Source organism: Oreochromis niloticus, linkage group LG18, assembly GCF_001858045.2.
Source record: "Oreochromis niloticus isolate F11D_XX linkage group LG18, O_niloticus_UMD_NMBU, whole genome shotgun sequence".
In the NCBI taxonomy this organism is placed as follows: domain Eukaryota; kingdom Metazoa; phylum Chordata; class Actinopteri; order Cichliformes; family Cichlidae; genus Oreochromis; species Oreochromis niloticus.
In genome coordinates, this window is record NC_031982.2 from 2,552,234 (window position 1) to 2,570,341 (window position 18,108).

An 18,108-nucleotide genomic window follows, 5' to 3' on the forward strand; every position below is an offset into this window, starting at 1 on the left:
GTAGGCTGCCGGGGGACTCCCATGATGCATTGAGTTTTTCCTTTCCAGTCACCTTTCTCACTCACTATGTGTTAATAGACCTCTCTTCATTGAATCATATCTGTTATTAATCTCTGGCTCTCTTCCACAGCATGTCTTTATCCTGTTTTCCTTCTCTCATCCCAACCGGTCGCAGCAGATGGCCCCGCCCCTCCCTGAGCCTGGTTCTGCTGGAGGTTTCTTCCTGTTAAAAGGGAGTTTTTCCTTCCCACTGTTGCCAAAGTGCTTGCTCATAGGGGGTCATATGATTGTTGGGTTTTTCTCTGTATCTATTATTGTAGAATCTACTATAGAATATAAAGCACCTTGAGGTGACTGTTGTTGTGATTTGGCACTATATAAATAAAATTGAATTGAATTAAATTGAACTTGCAAACCTTGACTGAGAATGATTACAGTTAGTGTGAGTTGTGCTGTGATTTTTTTGAAAACACATTGACAACTGTTTTGCGACTGAGTTGCCCAAAGCATGAAGGTGACCAGTGAAATAATTCAATAGAATCACCGGGCATAGACAGATTTATCTTAATCACAAGGAGGTTGCTTCCTATTTTTACTCAATAGTGACTGAATCATAAACTTAAAATGAAAGTTTGTCTTTGTAAAATCCATTTGATCTGTTTGTGGTGATTACAAACAAAGTCTGACTAAAACAGAGGAAGTTTGGGGTGAGTGAATGCAGCTGTGAGAGGCTTTAAATAGACCAACAAATCACTTCAGTGAGGTGTGATGGGTGTAAGAATTTGCTACCAAGAATAGCATCTAATAATACCCTGCCTGAACTGACAGACTCAATATCATTAATACAACCAGTACTCTCAGAAATATTCTTTTGTACTTACAATAAGAATGGAACTAAAATCCTTGAGGTGGTGATGCAGTATAGCCTCCTCTGTTAGAATTGGTTTGCATATGGCCAGGTGTTAAAAAAAAGTTTTGAAATTAAACTAAGAAATAGAACATTTCAGGATTGCAGTTTTAAAATTCTAGTGTTCAGAAGGTTATCCCTTGGATGATTTCACTATTACGATCAGTCACAGGTTAATGTTCAAACATCTTTCAGTGTACTCAGACATATTTGAAAATTTTATTTTAATGTAATTTTGCTCATGCTTAAACATTCTAAATATTTTCAAGTTTGAATTTCATATATACAAATGTCATTCTCGCTCCCGCTTTCTCTCTTTACAGTGTAATCATCATCTATAAGGATTCATAATCTACAAATTCTGTGCAGAAGATCTCTGAGACATCTTGTGAGACATAATCAAATCCAACCACATGTAAAATCAAAAGTGGAACTTCCTGTATAATAACTGAAAAAATAAAACTGTTATTAGAACGTGTATTAGAAGCCCATGGCTCCAAGTTGTCTGTCACTTGTTCACCATCAGTGCAAGCTTTGGTTCAGTGAGTCATTCCAAAACACTGACCACTACTGAACCACCAACCTAAATCCAACCTCTTCCCAGAAAAACAACCTCGCCTAGAATCGAAGGGGGTCATTTGATTGCTGGAGTTTAGGCTGTAAATCAATCTCTCTGTGCCCCTTTGATTGGCTTTGTCAAGTCTTTACCTTACAATATAAAGCATGTTTAGTTGACTGCTGTTGTGATTTGGCACTATATGAACTTCTAACTGTTCTCACACAACCTCACAAACCCTTTGAAACAGTTGTATCTGTCAAAACCAGATTCACTCCACATGACATCAAAAAACAGAATGTTCAGGGCTTGGAAAAGCTTTTTAATCCCATGGGGCTGTGTTGGGAATGTAAAAACCAAAAATACAGTATCTATACAGTATCGTGCAAAAGATTTAAGCCAATCTATAACTGATAGTGTTCATTGCATGTTTTTCTATCCAATGTTTTTACTGCATCGGGAGTGTGTTTGGGATCATTGTCAGACTGAAAAATGAAGCCGTTACCAATCGGACGCTTTCCAGGTGGGACTGCAGAGTGGATCAGCTAATAGCTCACTGGAAATCACCTTGAGCTAGGTGCCTTTTGTATGCTTTGAATGATTCATAGGTCAGTGTTCAGCAGCTTAACAACAACAACAACAACAAATAACATTTCTTTGAAAATAGTCTGTTACAATGACTTGACTGAAAAAAAACTAACAAAGCAGTCAAGACCTTCAGACAGCCTGGAAAACTGTTGCTCATGACCAGCTTATAAAATAACAAGAAAATAAGCAAAGTGTTAAAAAAAAACAGGGGGTGGCTCAAGTCTTTAGCAAAGCATGTCTAAAGACTTGAGCCATCTTCAATTTTAATTTACTTAATAGTATCCAATTTCACTTTTTACTCATCCAATATAATTATAAAAGATACAACATGAACAAATATGAGAAAAATGTGAAAGGGCACACTTTCCCGAGTATCTGAAAGTCCGACATATATTAGTCTCATACTATACCAGGTCTGTTTTCAAATTGCCTGTCATTCCATGTAAAAATACTTGAGCTTAACATGGTTATTGGCTCAAATTTAATCTGAAATTACTTTCCCTTAGATTGTTTTCAGTCGCTGGTATCAACCTTGTGTGCAGAGCTGTGCACTCTGAAGTGCATCAGTTGTAACGAGTCATTATTAACATCATTCGTAACAAGTGCGAACAGTTCTGAGTTGTATTTTAGAAATGACAACTGTGATGTATTTTTAAACTTGCTTTATCATTGTGTCTCATGTGTAACACAAACATGTGTTTAAGAAAACCTGCAAACTGTGCCTAACTGGGTGAAAACTGCATAATGTTTTGCTAAGATTCCATCTGCTCTGTGGGCTGCTGGATGTTGGACTGGTGACATGGAGAAAAGTCCAAGCTATGGAGATGCACTGCCATGGCAAAAATGACTGAGTCATTGTAAACTATAAGTAAATAAGGTGGCAATTTGTGCCTTTCAAGTGTCATTCTGTCCTTTTCGCCCCTTCTGCCCAGGCAGTAAATGGAATCTGGTTTCCATCCATGACCAGTCCCCACTTGGAAGAAGAATTCAGTGCAAGAGATGACAGGAAAAAAGTGTGGCAGAATTAGAGATAGAGAAGCTATGTTTGGGTGAGTCACAGATGAGTTATGCTGCAGAAAGTTCCTGGCAGTGTTCCCAAAAAATCACATTATTTGGACATGAGAGGTGGAGACAAACAAGCAGAGAGGGCAGCCAGACATCATGAGAGCCATGGAGAGCCCTGTCATAAGTGATGAAAATGATGGCGGTTACCAAGTAAGTGTGTGTGTGTGTGTGTTATCAGGTCAGGGTGGTGCCCTTGGCCTTGTAAGGTAGGGTTATCTGGGGTTATATATTTGATTCCTGCTTTGCCTGCAGGTCTACCAGCTACTTTCTCTTCACCTGGCCTCTGTAAGTCTGGTTATACTTTGCATGCTGTTATCATAGTTTATTTTCCCATTGTCTAAACTAGACAGGTTTAAATGTGGTGTTTTAAGATCTCCCAGTCCTATTTAACACTTAGCTAACACTGGACTGGTGTACTTTGTATGGCTGTGGCAGGTTATCTACTAATCTAGAAGTAGATAACTGAGTATGAATGTTAGATGGAAAGCACTTAGATGTGGAAAAAGTACTTGGGTGACTGAGACATGTTGTATTCAGCGCTTTAAGTGCTTAAGTATTGTAGAAAAGCACTTTATAAGATCCAGTCCATTTATATGACCCAAAAGGATGCTGCCAAATCTCATTAAACACTCTTTCTGCAGGTGAATCATCATTTCATACAGTGAAGTCTGAGCTCACTTGTCATCTGAGTTGAACCCACTGGTAAATGATCCTTCTTTAAAGTTTTTTTTATAACAATTTATATTACAGAGTTAATCATATGGCTATATATTTCCATCAGTGGAAATTCTATATATGGTTTGGACAAAGAAAATAAGTTAGATTTTCATTTGCATGAAAATGGAGTGCAGTAAATTTTTAAAGAAAAGAAAGAAAGAGTATCAAGCTCTGAACCAACTCTTTGTATGTATATTAGTGCTGTGATGGGGGATGCAGAGATGTCTGTGTTTGGGGCGGCTGCCCCGTACCTAAGGAAGTCGGAGAAGGAACGTATGGAGGCCTCGACGCGTCCTTTTGACATTAAGAAGGAATGCTTTGTCCCTGATCCAGTGGAAGAGTTTGTGAAGGCAACCATCACCAGCCGAGATGGAGACAAGGTCACTGTAGAGACCCAGAATGGGAAGGTTAGTTGGTTGCTGTTTTTATCATTGTGTTTGCCCTCATTCTTATCACACAGTGAGATCGCAGTTAAGTCAAATATACTCTCACTTAGGCTACCTTGCATGCTGTAGTGGTAGGCACAGTCGAATCGATTGCCTGGTCCACTTGATCATTCAGTACACCACTTTGTACCAGAAAACGAAATCTATCAGGTGATTTTGATAAACTGGAGCCACTCCAGTAACCAGGTCAGTTAGAGCAGCACAGGAACCACATTAGATGTGAGTGTATATGAGTGCATGTCTGGGAGAAAGTGATAATCTGAGTGTAAATCTATGAATGATTTAAAGTGTGTGTCCTTAAGTGAGTGTCAGGACAAGTTCAAATGGAAGCCTGTCTACTAGTGCAATTAAAGTCTCCACTCACAGCACAGAGCAGCTGAGTGATGAAGCGAGGTATTGCTGCCATCTGGCAATGACAGCCTGTGGTATGCACTGTAACACTACACAAGTAATGCTGACAATAACAGGGCAGAACAAGCAGGTAACACAGACAACAGGAAGTAAATGTTTGGTTTCATAACCTGAATCATAAAAATGCATTCTATTTTCTTCCTTCCAGACTGTGACTGTCAAAGACTCGCAGATTCTGCAACAAAATCCTCCAAAGTTTGACAAGATTGAAGACATGGCCATGCTGACCTTCCTCCATGAACCAGCGGTGCTGTTTAATCTCAAAGAGCGTTATGCAGCATGGATGATCTATGTGAGTAGTCAGCTAGTCAAAAACAAGGAAAACCTGGTAAAACCTATTTGCAGTCATTTACATCTGGTGCTTTCACTAGATGAGGAGCAGCAAAATGTTCTGAAAAGAACAGGAATGAGATGGCATTGATTAAATCAGACACAGCATGAAACTGAAGAGCTTGGGTGGGTTGCAAAGAGGATAGCAGATGTGTAACAACTGTAGGCAGGTAAGCGTACAGTTGTAAGCGATCGGCTGGGGAAGGTTGGCATGAAGATGACCTATGAACTGTGGTTAAGCTTGATATTGGTGGCTACCAGGAATATTCTGAAGCTTCATTTTTTCTAACTTTGGCAAATATTGTATTCCATTAATTAGGAATGCACTTAAAATGTTAACATAGAAACAAGAGCTTTTCCCCCCAAGCAGTCAGAGCCCTCAACTCACTACCGCCAAAGGACTGATAAACACAAACACTTTTACAAACACCTTACAATACTCACCAAAAGACTCAAAAACAACATAAACTTCCACAAATCTACTACAAACCAGGAACAATTTGTAGTATTTGCTAAATTATACTATATTTGCACATTTTGCATCTTGCACATGTCTTTGTCCTGTCTTGTCTACAATAACCTGACTCATAACTTGAACCTGGTATTCATACCTACTGCACAGTCATTTCACTTTAATGTAATTGCACATGACCACTTCATATTGCCTCTGTCCTGTCTTTGTTTACTGTACATAGATATAGTCAGTAATAGTACCTTTTTATCTCTTAACTTTACCCAAATTTAGTGAGTTATTATTTATTAGTAATTTCTACTCTGATATCTGTTGGAGATATTCTTGTAAATGCATCATGGGGGGCTTGGGGTGAAACGGCATTTCAGTACACTGTACTGTGTATATTGTTGTATTGACAATAAAGATCTTGAATCTTGAATTTAGACACAACAATGTTCTGGGAGTTACCATCAAATTAGCAGCATGTCCAACGCCTGAAGCATATCCAAACACAAAGTTCTAAATCAGAAATAGAAATGCATTTATGCCTTAACAGCAATGGCTTTCTTTATATTCTCAGACCTACTCTGGGTTGTTCTGTGTGACTGTCAACCCTTACAAATGGCTGCCAGTCTACAATCAGGAGGTGGTTCTTGCCTACAGAGGAAAGAAGAGGAGTGAAGCACCTCCTCATATCTTTTCCATCTCTGACAATGCCTACCAGTACATGCTGGCAGGTACAGATGGATATTAATAGATACAGTTTGGGTTAAGTTTTGTGACATATACTGACATAACCTTTACAAACGTACTTTTTTGCAGACCGTGAAAACCAGTCAATTCTGATCACGTATGTAAAGTCTTGGATACACAACACAACATTAGTCTACAATATGGTGTATTTACATATTGATGAGTGACTTTGCAATTACAGTGGAGAATCTGGTGCAGGAAAGACTGTCAACACAAAGCGAGTAATCCAGTATTTTGCGAGTATTGCGGCTGGAAGCATTAAAAAGGACGCCAATGTCAAGGACAAGGTAAGTAATAAACTCTGTCTTAGGTCCAAGAGCTCATCAATGATGCAAAGTACCTCAAACCCTATGTTATCAGAACATGTTAGGCTTTTGAAAATTGTTCTCCAGGGTAACCATGGGAAACAAGTAAAGAAATAGATATTCTAATTCACACTAACCAAAAGAGTTTTTCACTTTTAACCAGGGTGACAGGCTAGGATTACTTCTCATCACTGATGATGGCTTAAGACCCGCAAAGACTACAAACGTTTCTCCTGATTTCATATAATCTGCTAGTAAAGAGATTCGTAATAAAAAAAAGAAAAAAGAGATAGCCTCTAAATATTCACACATTTAACAACCACAGTGTTCCTTTATGACAGGGCACACTGGAGGATCAAATTATCCAGGCTAACCCTGCTCTGGAGGCCTTTGGCAATGCCAAGACCATTAGGAATGACAACTCCTCCAGATTTGTGAGTGTCAAATATTTTTACAGCTGAACCATGAATATTGTGAATCTGGTGTTTCTATGGAATTAGTCAGTAAGAGGATAAGTTATCAATGAATGTTTTTAAATGCAAATATGATCTTTTCAGGGTAAATTTATCCGAATTCACTTTGATACCAGGGGAAAACTAGCATCTGCTGATATTGAAACATGTAAGAACAAACATTCTTTCCACACTTGTATCATATTTATTTTGTCAAGCTGTAACAGATGGAAATACCTTCTATTTCACGTTTGTCAGACCTTCTGGAGAAGTCTCGTGTGATCTTCCAGCTTAGGGCTGAGAGAGATTACCACATCTTCTACCAGATTCTGTCCAACAAAAAGCCTGAAATCTTGGGTTAGTGCACGGAATGGTATAAAAAAAGAGATAAAACATAGGCATTGTCACGTGCCCACCTTTATTACCTTTTTTCATTCATTTGTGTGTCTTCCAGAGATGCTGCTGATCACCAATAATCCCTATGACTATGCCTTCATCTCACAGGGGGAAACCCAAGTGGCCTCCATTGATGACGCTGAGGAACTCATGGCAACAGATGTCAGGCTCTCACTTATTGCTATTTTATAACCTCTCATTTAATAAGTCCATGTGCTGGTCTAATAGAGCACTGTAGAAGTTTTGGACCGATTACTTAAAGTGATATTTTCACTTTAAGGATGTTGAGACATTATTGTATGCTGTTCTACAGAGTGCCTTTGATGTGTTGGGCTTTACGCAAGAGGAAAAGAACTCTGTGTACAAGCTGACTGGTGCCATTATGCACTATGGTAACATGAAATTCAAGCAGAAGCAGCGAGAGGAGCAGGCAGAGGCTGATGGCACTGAAGGTACAGTGTGGTTCTGTTTGGCACTTTGGCACAGAATCAAACCACAGAATTTCAAAGTATTCTATTTTTTTCTTCAGATGCGGACAAATCTGCTTATCTGATGGGCCTAAACTCTGCTGACCTCATCAAAGGTCTCTGTCACCCAAGAGTCAAAGTAGGAAACGAGTGGGTCACCAAAGGACAAAATGTTGCCCAGGTCAGAGAATAAGAGAAGGCACATTTCAATACAGTTATCTTTAAATGGTTAGAAATAGATTCAAAAATGAGGAATGCACCCTCCTTGCTTTGTGGCTTCTTGTATGGTCCTTGTGTTCCCACTCCACAGGTGAACTATGCTGTTGGTGCTCTATCAAAAGCTGTTTATGAAAAGATGTTCCTGTGGATGGTAATGAGAATCAACCAGTCACTGGAGACCAGGCAGCCTCGCCAGTACTTCATAGGGGTGCTGGACATTGCCGGATTTGAAATCTTTGATGTGAGCAATCACAGTAAACTGCATCTCTCCCAACATAATATGTACAGAAAGATTAAAATTGAATACATTTTCTTTCTTTCTTTATTTACAGTTCAACACGTTTGAGCAGATGTGCATCAACTTCACCAACGAAAAACTGCAACAGTTTTTCAACCACCACATGTTTGTACTGGAGCAGGAAGAGTACAAGAAAGAGGGCATTGAATGGACTTTCATTGACTTTGGCATGGATCTGCAGGCCTGTATCGACCTGATTGAAAAGGTGACACCCCGAACTATTACATGTTCAGCTCAAATTAATGCAAATATGGCATTTTTTAAATTTTTGTTTTAAAAAAGAAACACTCATTTTTTGCCCTTTCACTCATAAATTGCAGCCCATGGGTATCATGTCCATCCTTGAAGAGGAGTGCATGTTCCCCAAAGCCACTGATACCACCTTTAAAGCTAAGCTCTATGACAACCACCTGGGAAAATCCAGCAACTTCCAGAAGCCCAGAGTTGTCAAAGGAAAACCAGAGGCTCACTTTGCCCTAGTTCACTATGCTGGAACTGTTGATTATAATATCAACAACTGGCTGGTGAAGAACAAGGATCCTTTGAATGAGACTGTTGTGGCATTGTACCAAAAGTCTACCCTCAAACTTCTTGCAACTCTCTTTGCAAATTATGCAGGAGCTGACTCAGGTACACCTGGATGAATATCTAGTTTTAAGATATTTGTAGGGTTTCTTGTCTAGTACTAACAACACACATTTTCTCAACAGCTATGTCTGAAGCTGTCGAGGGTAAAAAAGAGAAGAAGAAAAAAGGATCCTCCTTTCAGACCGTGTCTGCTCTTCACAGGGTACTTATGTTTTACATTTCTTGGACTAAATGGTTTTTACATGCAACTATCATTAGTATTTTTAAATATCTGTTTCATCTCATTAAAGGAGAACCTGAACAAGCTGATGACCAACTTGAGGTCAACTCACCCTCACTTTGTACGCTGCATCATCCCCAATGAGACCAAGACTCCAGGGGCCATGGAGAACCCTCTGGTGATGCACCAGCTGCGCTGTAACGGTGTGCTGGAAGGCATCAGGATCTGCAGAAAGGGTTTCCCCAACAGGATCCTCTATGGAGATTTCAAGCAGAGGTATTACCTCATTAAGATCACAGGTTGGAAATGCTCCCACATGCGAGATACCCAGACCACAAGAAAAACAAACAATATTTTTCATACTGTCTAAGATGTCTAATATATGAAATGGGTTCTTGTTAGTGCTGTCAAGAACAGTGCTAGTTCTTGTGTAAAATATTTTACTGCAAAAATATTTACATTGACAGATATTGTGATATGCACCCTAAATTAACTAAAAAACCAACAAAAACATCACAAAACAAAACTGTAAAAGAATACCAGAAGGGCCCAGTAAGGATTGTTGGAAAGGGCACCATATAGGCTTTAACTGATAGGAGCTCATGAGTAACTGGTTTAGGGTAGTTGGATTAATTTTTTTTTCACATTAATGTATGTTTCATTTGTAATTTAAACCAACCCTAATGAGCCACAATCTTTACAGATGTATTTCTAAAATATCCATGGTAAGTCTTTGAAGATTGAAAAATTGAAAAACTCATTTAGTATGGAGAAGCTAGATGAGTTACCTAAGTTGCTAGCTTTAAGCTCTTTAGTGCTAACCCGTATTCAATTTCTTGAGTTCATTTTGTACTTGTCTGTTAGATGTTTTATTAAACATTACTTTCTGCAAGAAAAAAATTAATGTTCCCAAGAAAAATTATAAAGAAAAATGCTTCCCAATGAGCAATAATCATCATGTCTTCAAGTTTTCAAAAAGAAAAAAAAGTTGAAAAGTATATGAGAACATTCAGCACAGATTTTCATACTTAAAAATACTTGAAAGTAGTAAATTTACCTAATACATTAAGAAATTCACGTTCTGTTTTTCAGACATGTATAAAGACCCCTTGTTGACTCTCTCACACCAATTTAGAAAGAATCAGACATCCCATTATGAAATTACATGAGTTCAGAGTATTATTTTGCAGTTTTTTTCTTTTACTAATTATGCAGTAAAATATTTTTATACAAGAAGAAATTTCATATATTAGACACCTTAGAGAATATGAAAAACACTTGTGTGCTTCATTCTACTTTCAGTAGGGGTATCTCAAAACAAGCTCAAGTTTACATCATCATTTTCCAGATATCGCATCCTGAATCCTGCTGCCATTCCCGAAGGCCAGTTTATAGACAGTAGGAAGGGAGCTGAAAAACTTCTTGCATCTCTGGATATTGACCACAACCAATACAAGTTTGGGCATACGAAGGTATCTTCTCAGGTGTTACTCATATCAGTAAAAATGTCCAAAAATAAAAATAGGATTTTCCAACCTTAAAACCCATTGCTGTTGTTAGGTGTTCTTCAAGGCTGGCTTGCTGGGTCTGCTTGAGGAGATGAGAGATGAGCGTCTTTCCAAAATCATCACAGCGATTCAAGCCAGATCCCGTGGTCTTTTGTCTCGCATTGAGTATCAGAAGATGGTGGAACGCAGGTATCTTCTACAGCCACGTGATACTGGTCATGAAATATTCAGCAGTTATTGTTTTGTGATTTTATTCTTAACTGAATCCCTAATTTACTTGAAAAAACTTCTAGAGATGCTTTATTAGTAATCCAGTGGAACATCCGTGCCTTCATGGGGGTTAAGAATTGGCCCTGGATGAAGCTTTTCTTCAAGATCAAACCTCTACTGAGATCTGCTGAGGCAGAAAAAGAGATGGCCAACATGAAGGAAGAATTCCTAAAACTCAAAGAAGCTTATGCAAAATCTGAAGCTCGAAGAAAGGAACTAGAAGAGAAAATGGTGACTCTTCTCCAAGAGAAGAATGACCTGCAGCTCCAAGTTCAAGCAGTAAGAATGACACCATAGTTATATATTGTTTTAAACGTGTCATTAAAGTGAACACTAACAAGAATTCTATTTGGTAGGAACAAGACAATCTATGTGATGCTGAAGAACGATGTGAGGGGCTGATCAAGAGCAAAATTCAGCTGGAGGCCAAAATCAAAGAGCTGACAGAGAGGCTGGAGGATGAGGAGGAGATGAATGCAGAACTGACTGCTAAGAAGAGGAAGCTGGAGGACGAGTGCTCCGAGCTGAAGAAAGACATTGATGACTTAGAGTTAACTCTAGCTAAAGTGGAGAAAGAGAAGCATGCCACTGAGAACAAGGTACGACTAATGTGATATCTCTATTTCTGACAACAAGGGTACGAAAAAGAGTCATGTGTCTAACCTGTGCACAGAATTTGTAATACCATCATTTACTTACAACAGGTCAAGAACCTTGTTGAAGAGATGGCTGCTCAGGATGAGATCATTGCCAAGCTGACCAAGGAAAAGAAAGCTTTACAGGAAGCTCATCAGCAAACTCTGGATGACCTGCAGAGTGAGGAAGACAAAGTCAACTCTCTGACCAAGGCCAAGGCTAAGCTGGAGCAGCAAGTGGATGATGTAAAATATAAACTTTTTGAAATTATGCTACCTAGATGGCACTATATTGGGGATTAAGCTATTCAGAAATGCAATAATATTTCATTTTTGCCATAAGCTTGAAGGATCTCTTGAGCAAGAGAAAAAGATTCGAATGGACCTCGAGAGAGCTAAGAGGAAACTAGAGGGAGATCTAAAGTTGACCCAGGAGTCTGTGATGGATCTTGAAAATGACAAGCAACAGCTGGAGGAGCGTCTGAAAAAGTAAGCATTCATTTCAACATTGTTCAGTCAGTATCATCACTGAATACCATGTACACTGTTTTGTTGCCTAACACTGACAAGAAAAAATGCTGCAGGAAAGACTTTGAGATCAGCCAGCTGAACAGCAAAGTTGAAGATGAACAGGCCATCGTTATTCAACTGCAAAAGAAACTGAAAGAGCTACAGGTGACAAAATGTGCACTGTTTATTGTCTTAACTGTAGTTTTTAAAGTACTGACTCATTTCAACATGTTATTCTCGCACCAGGCTCGTGTAGAGGAGCTGGAGGAAGAGCTTGAAGCAGAGAGAGCTGCTCGAGCCAAGGTAGAGAAGCAGAGAGCTGACCTGGCCAGAGAGCTGGAGGAGATCAGTGAGAGGTTGGAGGAGGCTGGAGGAGCGACAGCTGCCCAGATTGAAATGAATAAGAAGAGGGAGGCCGAGTTCCAGAAACTGCGCAGAGACCTCGAAGAGGCCACTCTGCATCATGAAGCCACTACTGCCACACTCAGGAAGAAACAAGCCGACAGTGTTGCTGAGCTGGGAGAGCAGATTGACAACCTGCAGAGAGTCAAGCAGAAACTGGAGAAGGAGAAGAGTGAGCTCAGACTGGAGCTGGATGATGTGGTCTCCAATATGGAACAAACTGTAAAGTCTAAGGTAAGTTTAAAAATGTGGTTGGTCACTCTTCAAATAACAGATTAACATCTAGACTGTCTGTGAACTGTTATATTTCTTTAAAGACTACACTGGAAAAGACCTGCAGAACTTTGGAGGATCAAATGAATGAATACAGGACCAAGTGTGATGAATATCAAAGATCCCTTAGTGACTTAACCACTCAGAAAGCCAAACTTCAAGCAGAGAATGGTTTGTATTATCCTGTGTTCACTTCAAATGTCATACGCATTTAATACAGAACAATGGAATTTAATGAACTTGAACCTCTTTAGATGAGCTTTTAAGACAGATGGAAGAGAAAGAATCTCTTGTTTCTCAGCTGACTAGAGGAAAGAATTCCTATAACCAACAACTTGAAGATATAAAGAGACAGCTAGAAGAGGAAATAAAGGTATGCAAAACTAGTATAGATCCAAATAAATTAAAAATAAAAACACAAGCTGCAAGATAATTGCCCCCATTATACATATATTATATATATATTCATCCAGGCCAAGAATGCATTAGCTCATGCAGTGCAGTCTGCTCGCCATGACTGTGACCTGCTCAGGGAGCAGTATGAGGAGGAGCAGGAGGCTAAAGCTGAACTGCAGCGTGGCATGTCCAAGGCCAACTCTGAGGTGGCTCAGTGGAGAACCAAGTATGAAACTGATGCCATCCAGAGGACTGAAGAACTAGAAGAGGCCAAGTAAGTTAAATACAAACAAGAACATTAATCTAAACTGTGAAATATGATAAAGAGCTCAAAAGAAGTACAGTAAAGATAGGACCACCTGCTTCAAGGAGTGTTTATACCCGTTTATACTATCAAATGGTGGCATGGCATGTTGTGCACGTCCCAATTTTTACAACCTGCTACGCAGGTACCACGAGTGTTTGATCTTTAGTGCCATTTCAATAATGTATCAGTACAGAAGCTCTGAGATTTCCAGATGATAGGTAGAGAAGGTATACGTGATAAGGCGAGACTTTCTGGAGGAAACTTTGAAAACAGTTGCAATTTTTTTGTATCTTTTTTTTACTCCAATACCAACAGTGGTGCAGAAGATTTTGCTGAGTGGCGACAGCTGTGATGACGATAATTATGTCTTCAATGTTTTGATTTGAGTAATTTTGATCTAGGAGCTCAAGTAATGAGCATACACCCCAATGTCCACAGTGCACATGGGGTCCTTTGCTGGATGTCGTTGCCCCAGGATGACCTTAACAGAAAAACAACAATACTAGTTGGTTATATTCAAAAGTTAAAAAATGCCGCATACATAGTTGACTTCTTGTGGTCGTCTGAACAAATGTAAAATCTAACATTTTCTGAAAGGAAAGTGTTGTTACTGGCACTGAAGCTCCCTTTCAGGCAAAAACAAAACAAAACAAGCTTCTAATATGTAATTGGAAGCAAGCATAAGCTTGCTTCCAATTACATATGTCTGCAAGCCTTTGATAGATTTTTATATCTATAGAAGGCTACAGAGTACAAATGTTCACTAACTAAATAATGGGCCAAAATATAAAAACACTTGCATTTCACTTTTAGAAAGAAGCTGGCTCAGCGTTTGCAGGAGGCTGAGGAGGCTGTTGAAGCAGTGAATGCTAAATGTTCCTCTCTGGAGAAGACCAAACACAGGCTGCAGAATGAGATTGAAGATCTCATGGTGGATGTAGAGAGGTCTAATGCTGCTGCTGCTGCTCTGGACAAGAAACAAAGAAACTTTGACAAAGTATTTTTCATATTTTATTGTTAAACTACTGCAAACACATTAATCATTAAAATCATGCTTTCTGTTCTTCATGTTGAACTATAAACCTGGCATGTCTGTGACAGATAATGACCTCTTGCTTTGTCAAAGAGTTGTTACAGTGCAGATACAAGGGAAACTATGGAGAGGTCAGTGATTTAAACCTAAATTCATACCATTTCTATCTCAATGTCTATCTCAGATTCTTTCTGAGTGGAAACAGAAGTATGAGGAGTGTCAGTGTGAGCTGGAGAGCTCCCAGAAGGAGGCCAGGTCTCTCAGCACTGAGCTCTTCAAACTTAAGAACTCCTATGAAGAATCTCTTGAACATTTGGAGACAATGAAGAGAGAGAACAAGAATCTTCAGGGTAACTGAATGCACATTGACAACACACACACACACATACAGGTACAAAAGAAAAGTACACTGAACACAACCGCTTTCATACACAGAGGAAATTTCTGACCTCACTGAGCAACTTGGTGAGGGGGGAAAAACCATTCATGAGTTGGAGAAGGTCCGTAAGCAGCTGGAGCAAGAAAAGAGTGACATTCAGTCTGCCCTTGAGGAAGCAGAGGTGCGACTAAAACCTAACATCCTCCAGTCTCTTATGTATATATATTTATAACTTTAAAAAGAACAGTTCAAAATATGATTTCACAACCATCTTAGGGTTCTCTTGAGCATGAGGAGGGCAAGATTCTAAGAGCTCAGCTTGAGTTCAACCAAATCAAGGCTGACATGGAGCGTAAACTGGCTGAGAAGGATGAAGAGATGGAGCAGAGCAAAAGAAACCTGCAGAGGACCATCGACACCCTGCAGAGCTCTCTTGAAGCTGAGACTCGCAGCAGGAATGAGGCTCTGCGGCTGAAGAAGAAAATGGAAGGAGACCTGAATGAGATGGAGATCCAGCTAAGCCAGGCTAACAGGCAGGCAGCTGAGGCCCAGAAACAGCTTAAGGCCGTCCATGCACATCTGAAGGTAAACTAAAAAGTAATTATTTCTCATGTTTCTATTTCTGTAATGGATTATTTATAACCAGAGGATCTAACATTTTTCTAGGACACACAACTTCAGCTGGATGACTCTCTGCGAGCCAATGATGATATGAAGGAAAACATTGTCATTGTTGAGCGACGCAACACCCTGCTTCAGGCTGAAGTGGAGGAGCTGAGAGCAGCTCTGGAGCAAACGGAGAGAAGCCGCAAACTTGCAGAGCAAGAGCTGCTGGATGTTACCGAGAGGGTGCAGCTACTGCACTCACAGGTGACACAGACAGAAAGGTTCATATTAAATTGCTGACAAAAGGTACTGCATATCATATGACATCATTTGTCTTTGTTTATTGTATGCAGAACACCAGCCTGATAAATCATAAGAAGAAGCTGGAGGCTGATACATCCCAGCTTCAGAGTGAAGTGGAGGAGGCAGTGCAGGAGTGCAGGAATGCAGAGGAAAAGGCCAAGAAGGCCATCACTGATGCTGCCATGATGGCAGAGGAACTGAAGAAAGAGCAGGACACCAGCGCTCATCTGGAGCGGATGAAGAAGAACATGGAACAAACCATCAAAGACCTGCAGCACCGCCTGGATGAAGCTGAGCAGATCGCCATGAAGGGAGGCAAGAAGCAGGTGCAGAAGCTCGAGGCCAGGGTGAGCAGTTCTTTTACATATCTGTGCTATTTCTGGGAAATTAAATTTTTCAATTCTTGAAAGAAATTCTTTGGAGAGTTATCTGTAAAATCATCTCCCCAACCAGGTAAGGGAACTAGAAAACGAGGTGGAAATGGAGCAGAAGAAAAGCAGTGATGCTGTGAAGGGGGTGCGTAAATATGAACGTCGCATCAAGGAACTCACCTACCAGGTTTGTGGAAACTATCAGCATCCATTTCCCAGGTTGAATTAAGCATTTTTTGTAAGTTTGAAACCATCCGTCCATTTATTTTCTTCACTGCTTATCCGCTTTAGGGTTATGGGAGTGATGGAGCCTGTCTCACAGGGTACAGAGTACACCCTAGACAGGTCGCCAACCTTCCACAGGCCAAATGTGTAACCTTGTTTCTCATTTCCACAGACTGAAGAAGATCGCAAGAACATCGTGCGGCTCCAAGATCTAGTGGACAAGCTGCAGCTGAAAGTTAAAGCCTACAAGAGATCTGCAGAGGAGGCTGTAAGTATGGTAATGTTTGAGGTGAAGTCTAAACGTGGTGTCGTCTTCTGTCTCCAAATACTCAGGTTTGTTTCGTTAACCTTAACAGGAAGAACAGGCCAATGTTCATCTTGGCAAGTTCCGCAAGATGCAGCATGAGCTGGAGGAGGCTGAAGAGAGAGCTGACATCGCTGAGTCTCAGGTCAACAAGCTTCGTGCCAAGAGCCGCGATGTCGGATCCAAGGTTTGACGCATGCACTTTGCAGCATCTGACCCTGACACGTGCTGCCCTCTAGTGGCTGCATTTAACTCGTTTGCTGCTCTGCTGTTTGTTCTTTAGCACGGATAGAGTATGTGTTCTGTCAGTTGATATCACTTTGTAATTATATATATATATGTATATATATATATATAGAGAGAGATATATATATATGTGTGTATATATATCTGAGTTGCTTTGTTGCACTAAAGCCGCACTAATCTGAAGACCTGACAGCTGTTTCTCTTCTTCTTTTCCAACCTCCCCCGGCTGCTACAGAAAGGGTTTGATGAGGAGTGAAGCTTTGGAGTCAACAGAAACCCCTTTGTCTGCTGTGTGTTATAGATCCCCTCAGCTATCACTATTTACAACCTGTAGTGCTAATAAAATCTCATTAAGCTGTTGCACAACATTGTATTCTTTCTGTTTTTTTCAAAGTGGGTTCATGACAAATTGTACAAGATTTGAATGATCTCTAACACATGGAATATAATGCAATAGTACATGGATTATACTGTAATAACTGCTAGTTAAAAAACATGAAATTTTATATATGCCCATTAATGGTGAAATTGCAGCTACAATGTTCTAGTTGCTAAAAAATATAGATGTCAAATGCATTTGAAGGCATCCTCCCTTTACTCGTATTTACAGTAAATAAATATCTTTGAAGTAGATTATAACATAAACCATGAGTCAGGTATGGGATAGTGGCTCATAGTAAAAATATTAAAGTTTCGGGTCAATCCAACAGCTGAAAGTACCTGGGTGTGGTAGGGGATGGGTTAATCTTGACTTCTCAGCTTTGTTGTCTGCATTTGTAATTGTACACTGGATTAGACACACTGCTGTACACAGTGTTGGGAAGGTTACTTTTAAAATGTATTCCATTACAGAATACTGAATACATGCCCCAAAATGTATTCTGTAACGTATTCCGTTACGTTACTCAATGAGAGTAACGTATTCTGAATACTTTGGATTACTTAATATATTATCATGCTGTTTACAACTACGTGAATGTACTATTGCTGTGATTTATTACTGTTACTGAAGGTCCGCGGCTCCGAACAGTAGTAAAGGGACCTCGGGCTAATACGGTGGGTTCCCTGTCGGGCTGGTAGCCGAAAAATAGCTTTACTTTGTTGTCTGGGTCACTTTGCTTGCCAGAGACAGAGAGAGGCGTTGAAAGGCTGCTCCAACGGAACTTAT

General features: G+C 39.9%; 1 protein-coding gene across 1 annotated transcript; it reads left to right on the forward strand.

The window, feature by feature from the left end:
- Positions 1–3,224: 3,224 nt before the first annotated feature.
- Positions 3,225–17,306, forward strand: LOC100711599 (myosin-7). Its single transcript, XM_019347878.2, has 40 exons — positions 3,225–3,266; positions 3,369–3,401; positions 3,758–3,818; positions 4,033–4,240; positions 4,839–4,982; positions 6,055–6,211; positions 6,297–6,324; positions 6,409–6,514; positions 6,874–6,966; positions 7,090–7,153; positions 7,243–7,341; positions 7,439–7,542; positions 7,694–7,832; positions 7,910–8,028; positions 8,158–8,307; positions 8,399–8,569; positions 8,685–8,994; positions 9,075–9,154; positions 9,243–9,448; positions 10,521–10,644; positions 10,733–10,869; positions 10,974–11,229; positions 11,307–11,549; positions 11,655–11,831; positions 11,929–12,074; positions 12,170–12,260; positions 12,342–12,731; positions 12,815–12,941; positions 13,025–13,143; positions 13,244–13,440; positions 14,287–14,470; positions 14,691–14,856; positions 14,942–15,066; positions 15,162–15,470; positions 15,552–15,755; positions 15,845–16,141; positions 16,248–16,352; positions 16,563–16,658; positions 16,747–16,881; positions 17,176–17,306. Exons 4-40 carry the CDS (start codon positions 4,040–4,042, stop codon positions 17,194–17,196), a joined length of 5,820 nt encoding a protein of 1,939 aa, XP_019203423.1. The 5' UTR covers positions 3,225–3,266; positions 3,369–3,401; positions 3,758–3,818; positions 4,033–4,039; the 3' UTR covers positions 17,197–17,306.
- The last annotated feature ends 802 nt before the right edge of the window (positions 17,307–18,108 follow it).

Coding starts and splice junctions, on each gene's coding strand:
- LOC100711599 (XM_019347878.2), top strand. CDS start 4,040: ATGGGGGATGCAGAGATGTCTGTGTTTGGGGCGGCTGCCCCGTACCTA. Junction 6,515..6,873: donor ACGCCAATGTCAAGGACAAG/GTAAGTAATAAA, acceptor CCTTTATGACAG/GGCACACTGGAGGATCAAAT. Junction 16,882..17,175: donor GCCGCGATGTCGGATCCAAG/GTTTGACGCATG, acceptor CGGCTGCTACAG/AAAGGGTTTGATGAGGAGTG.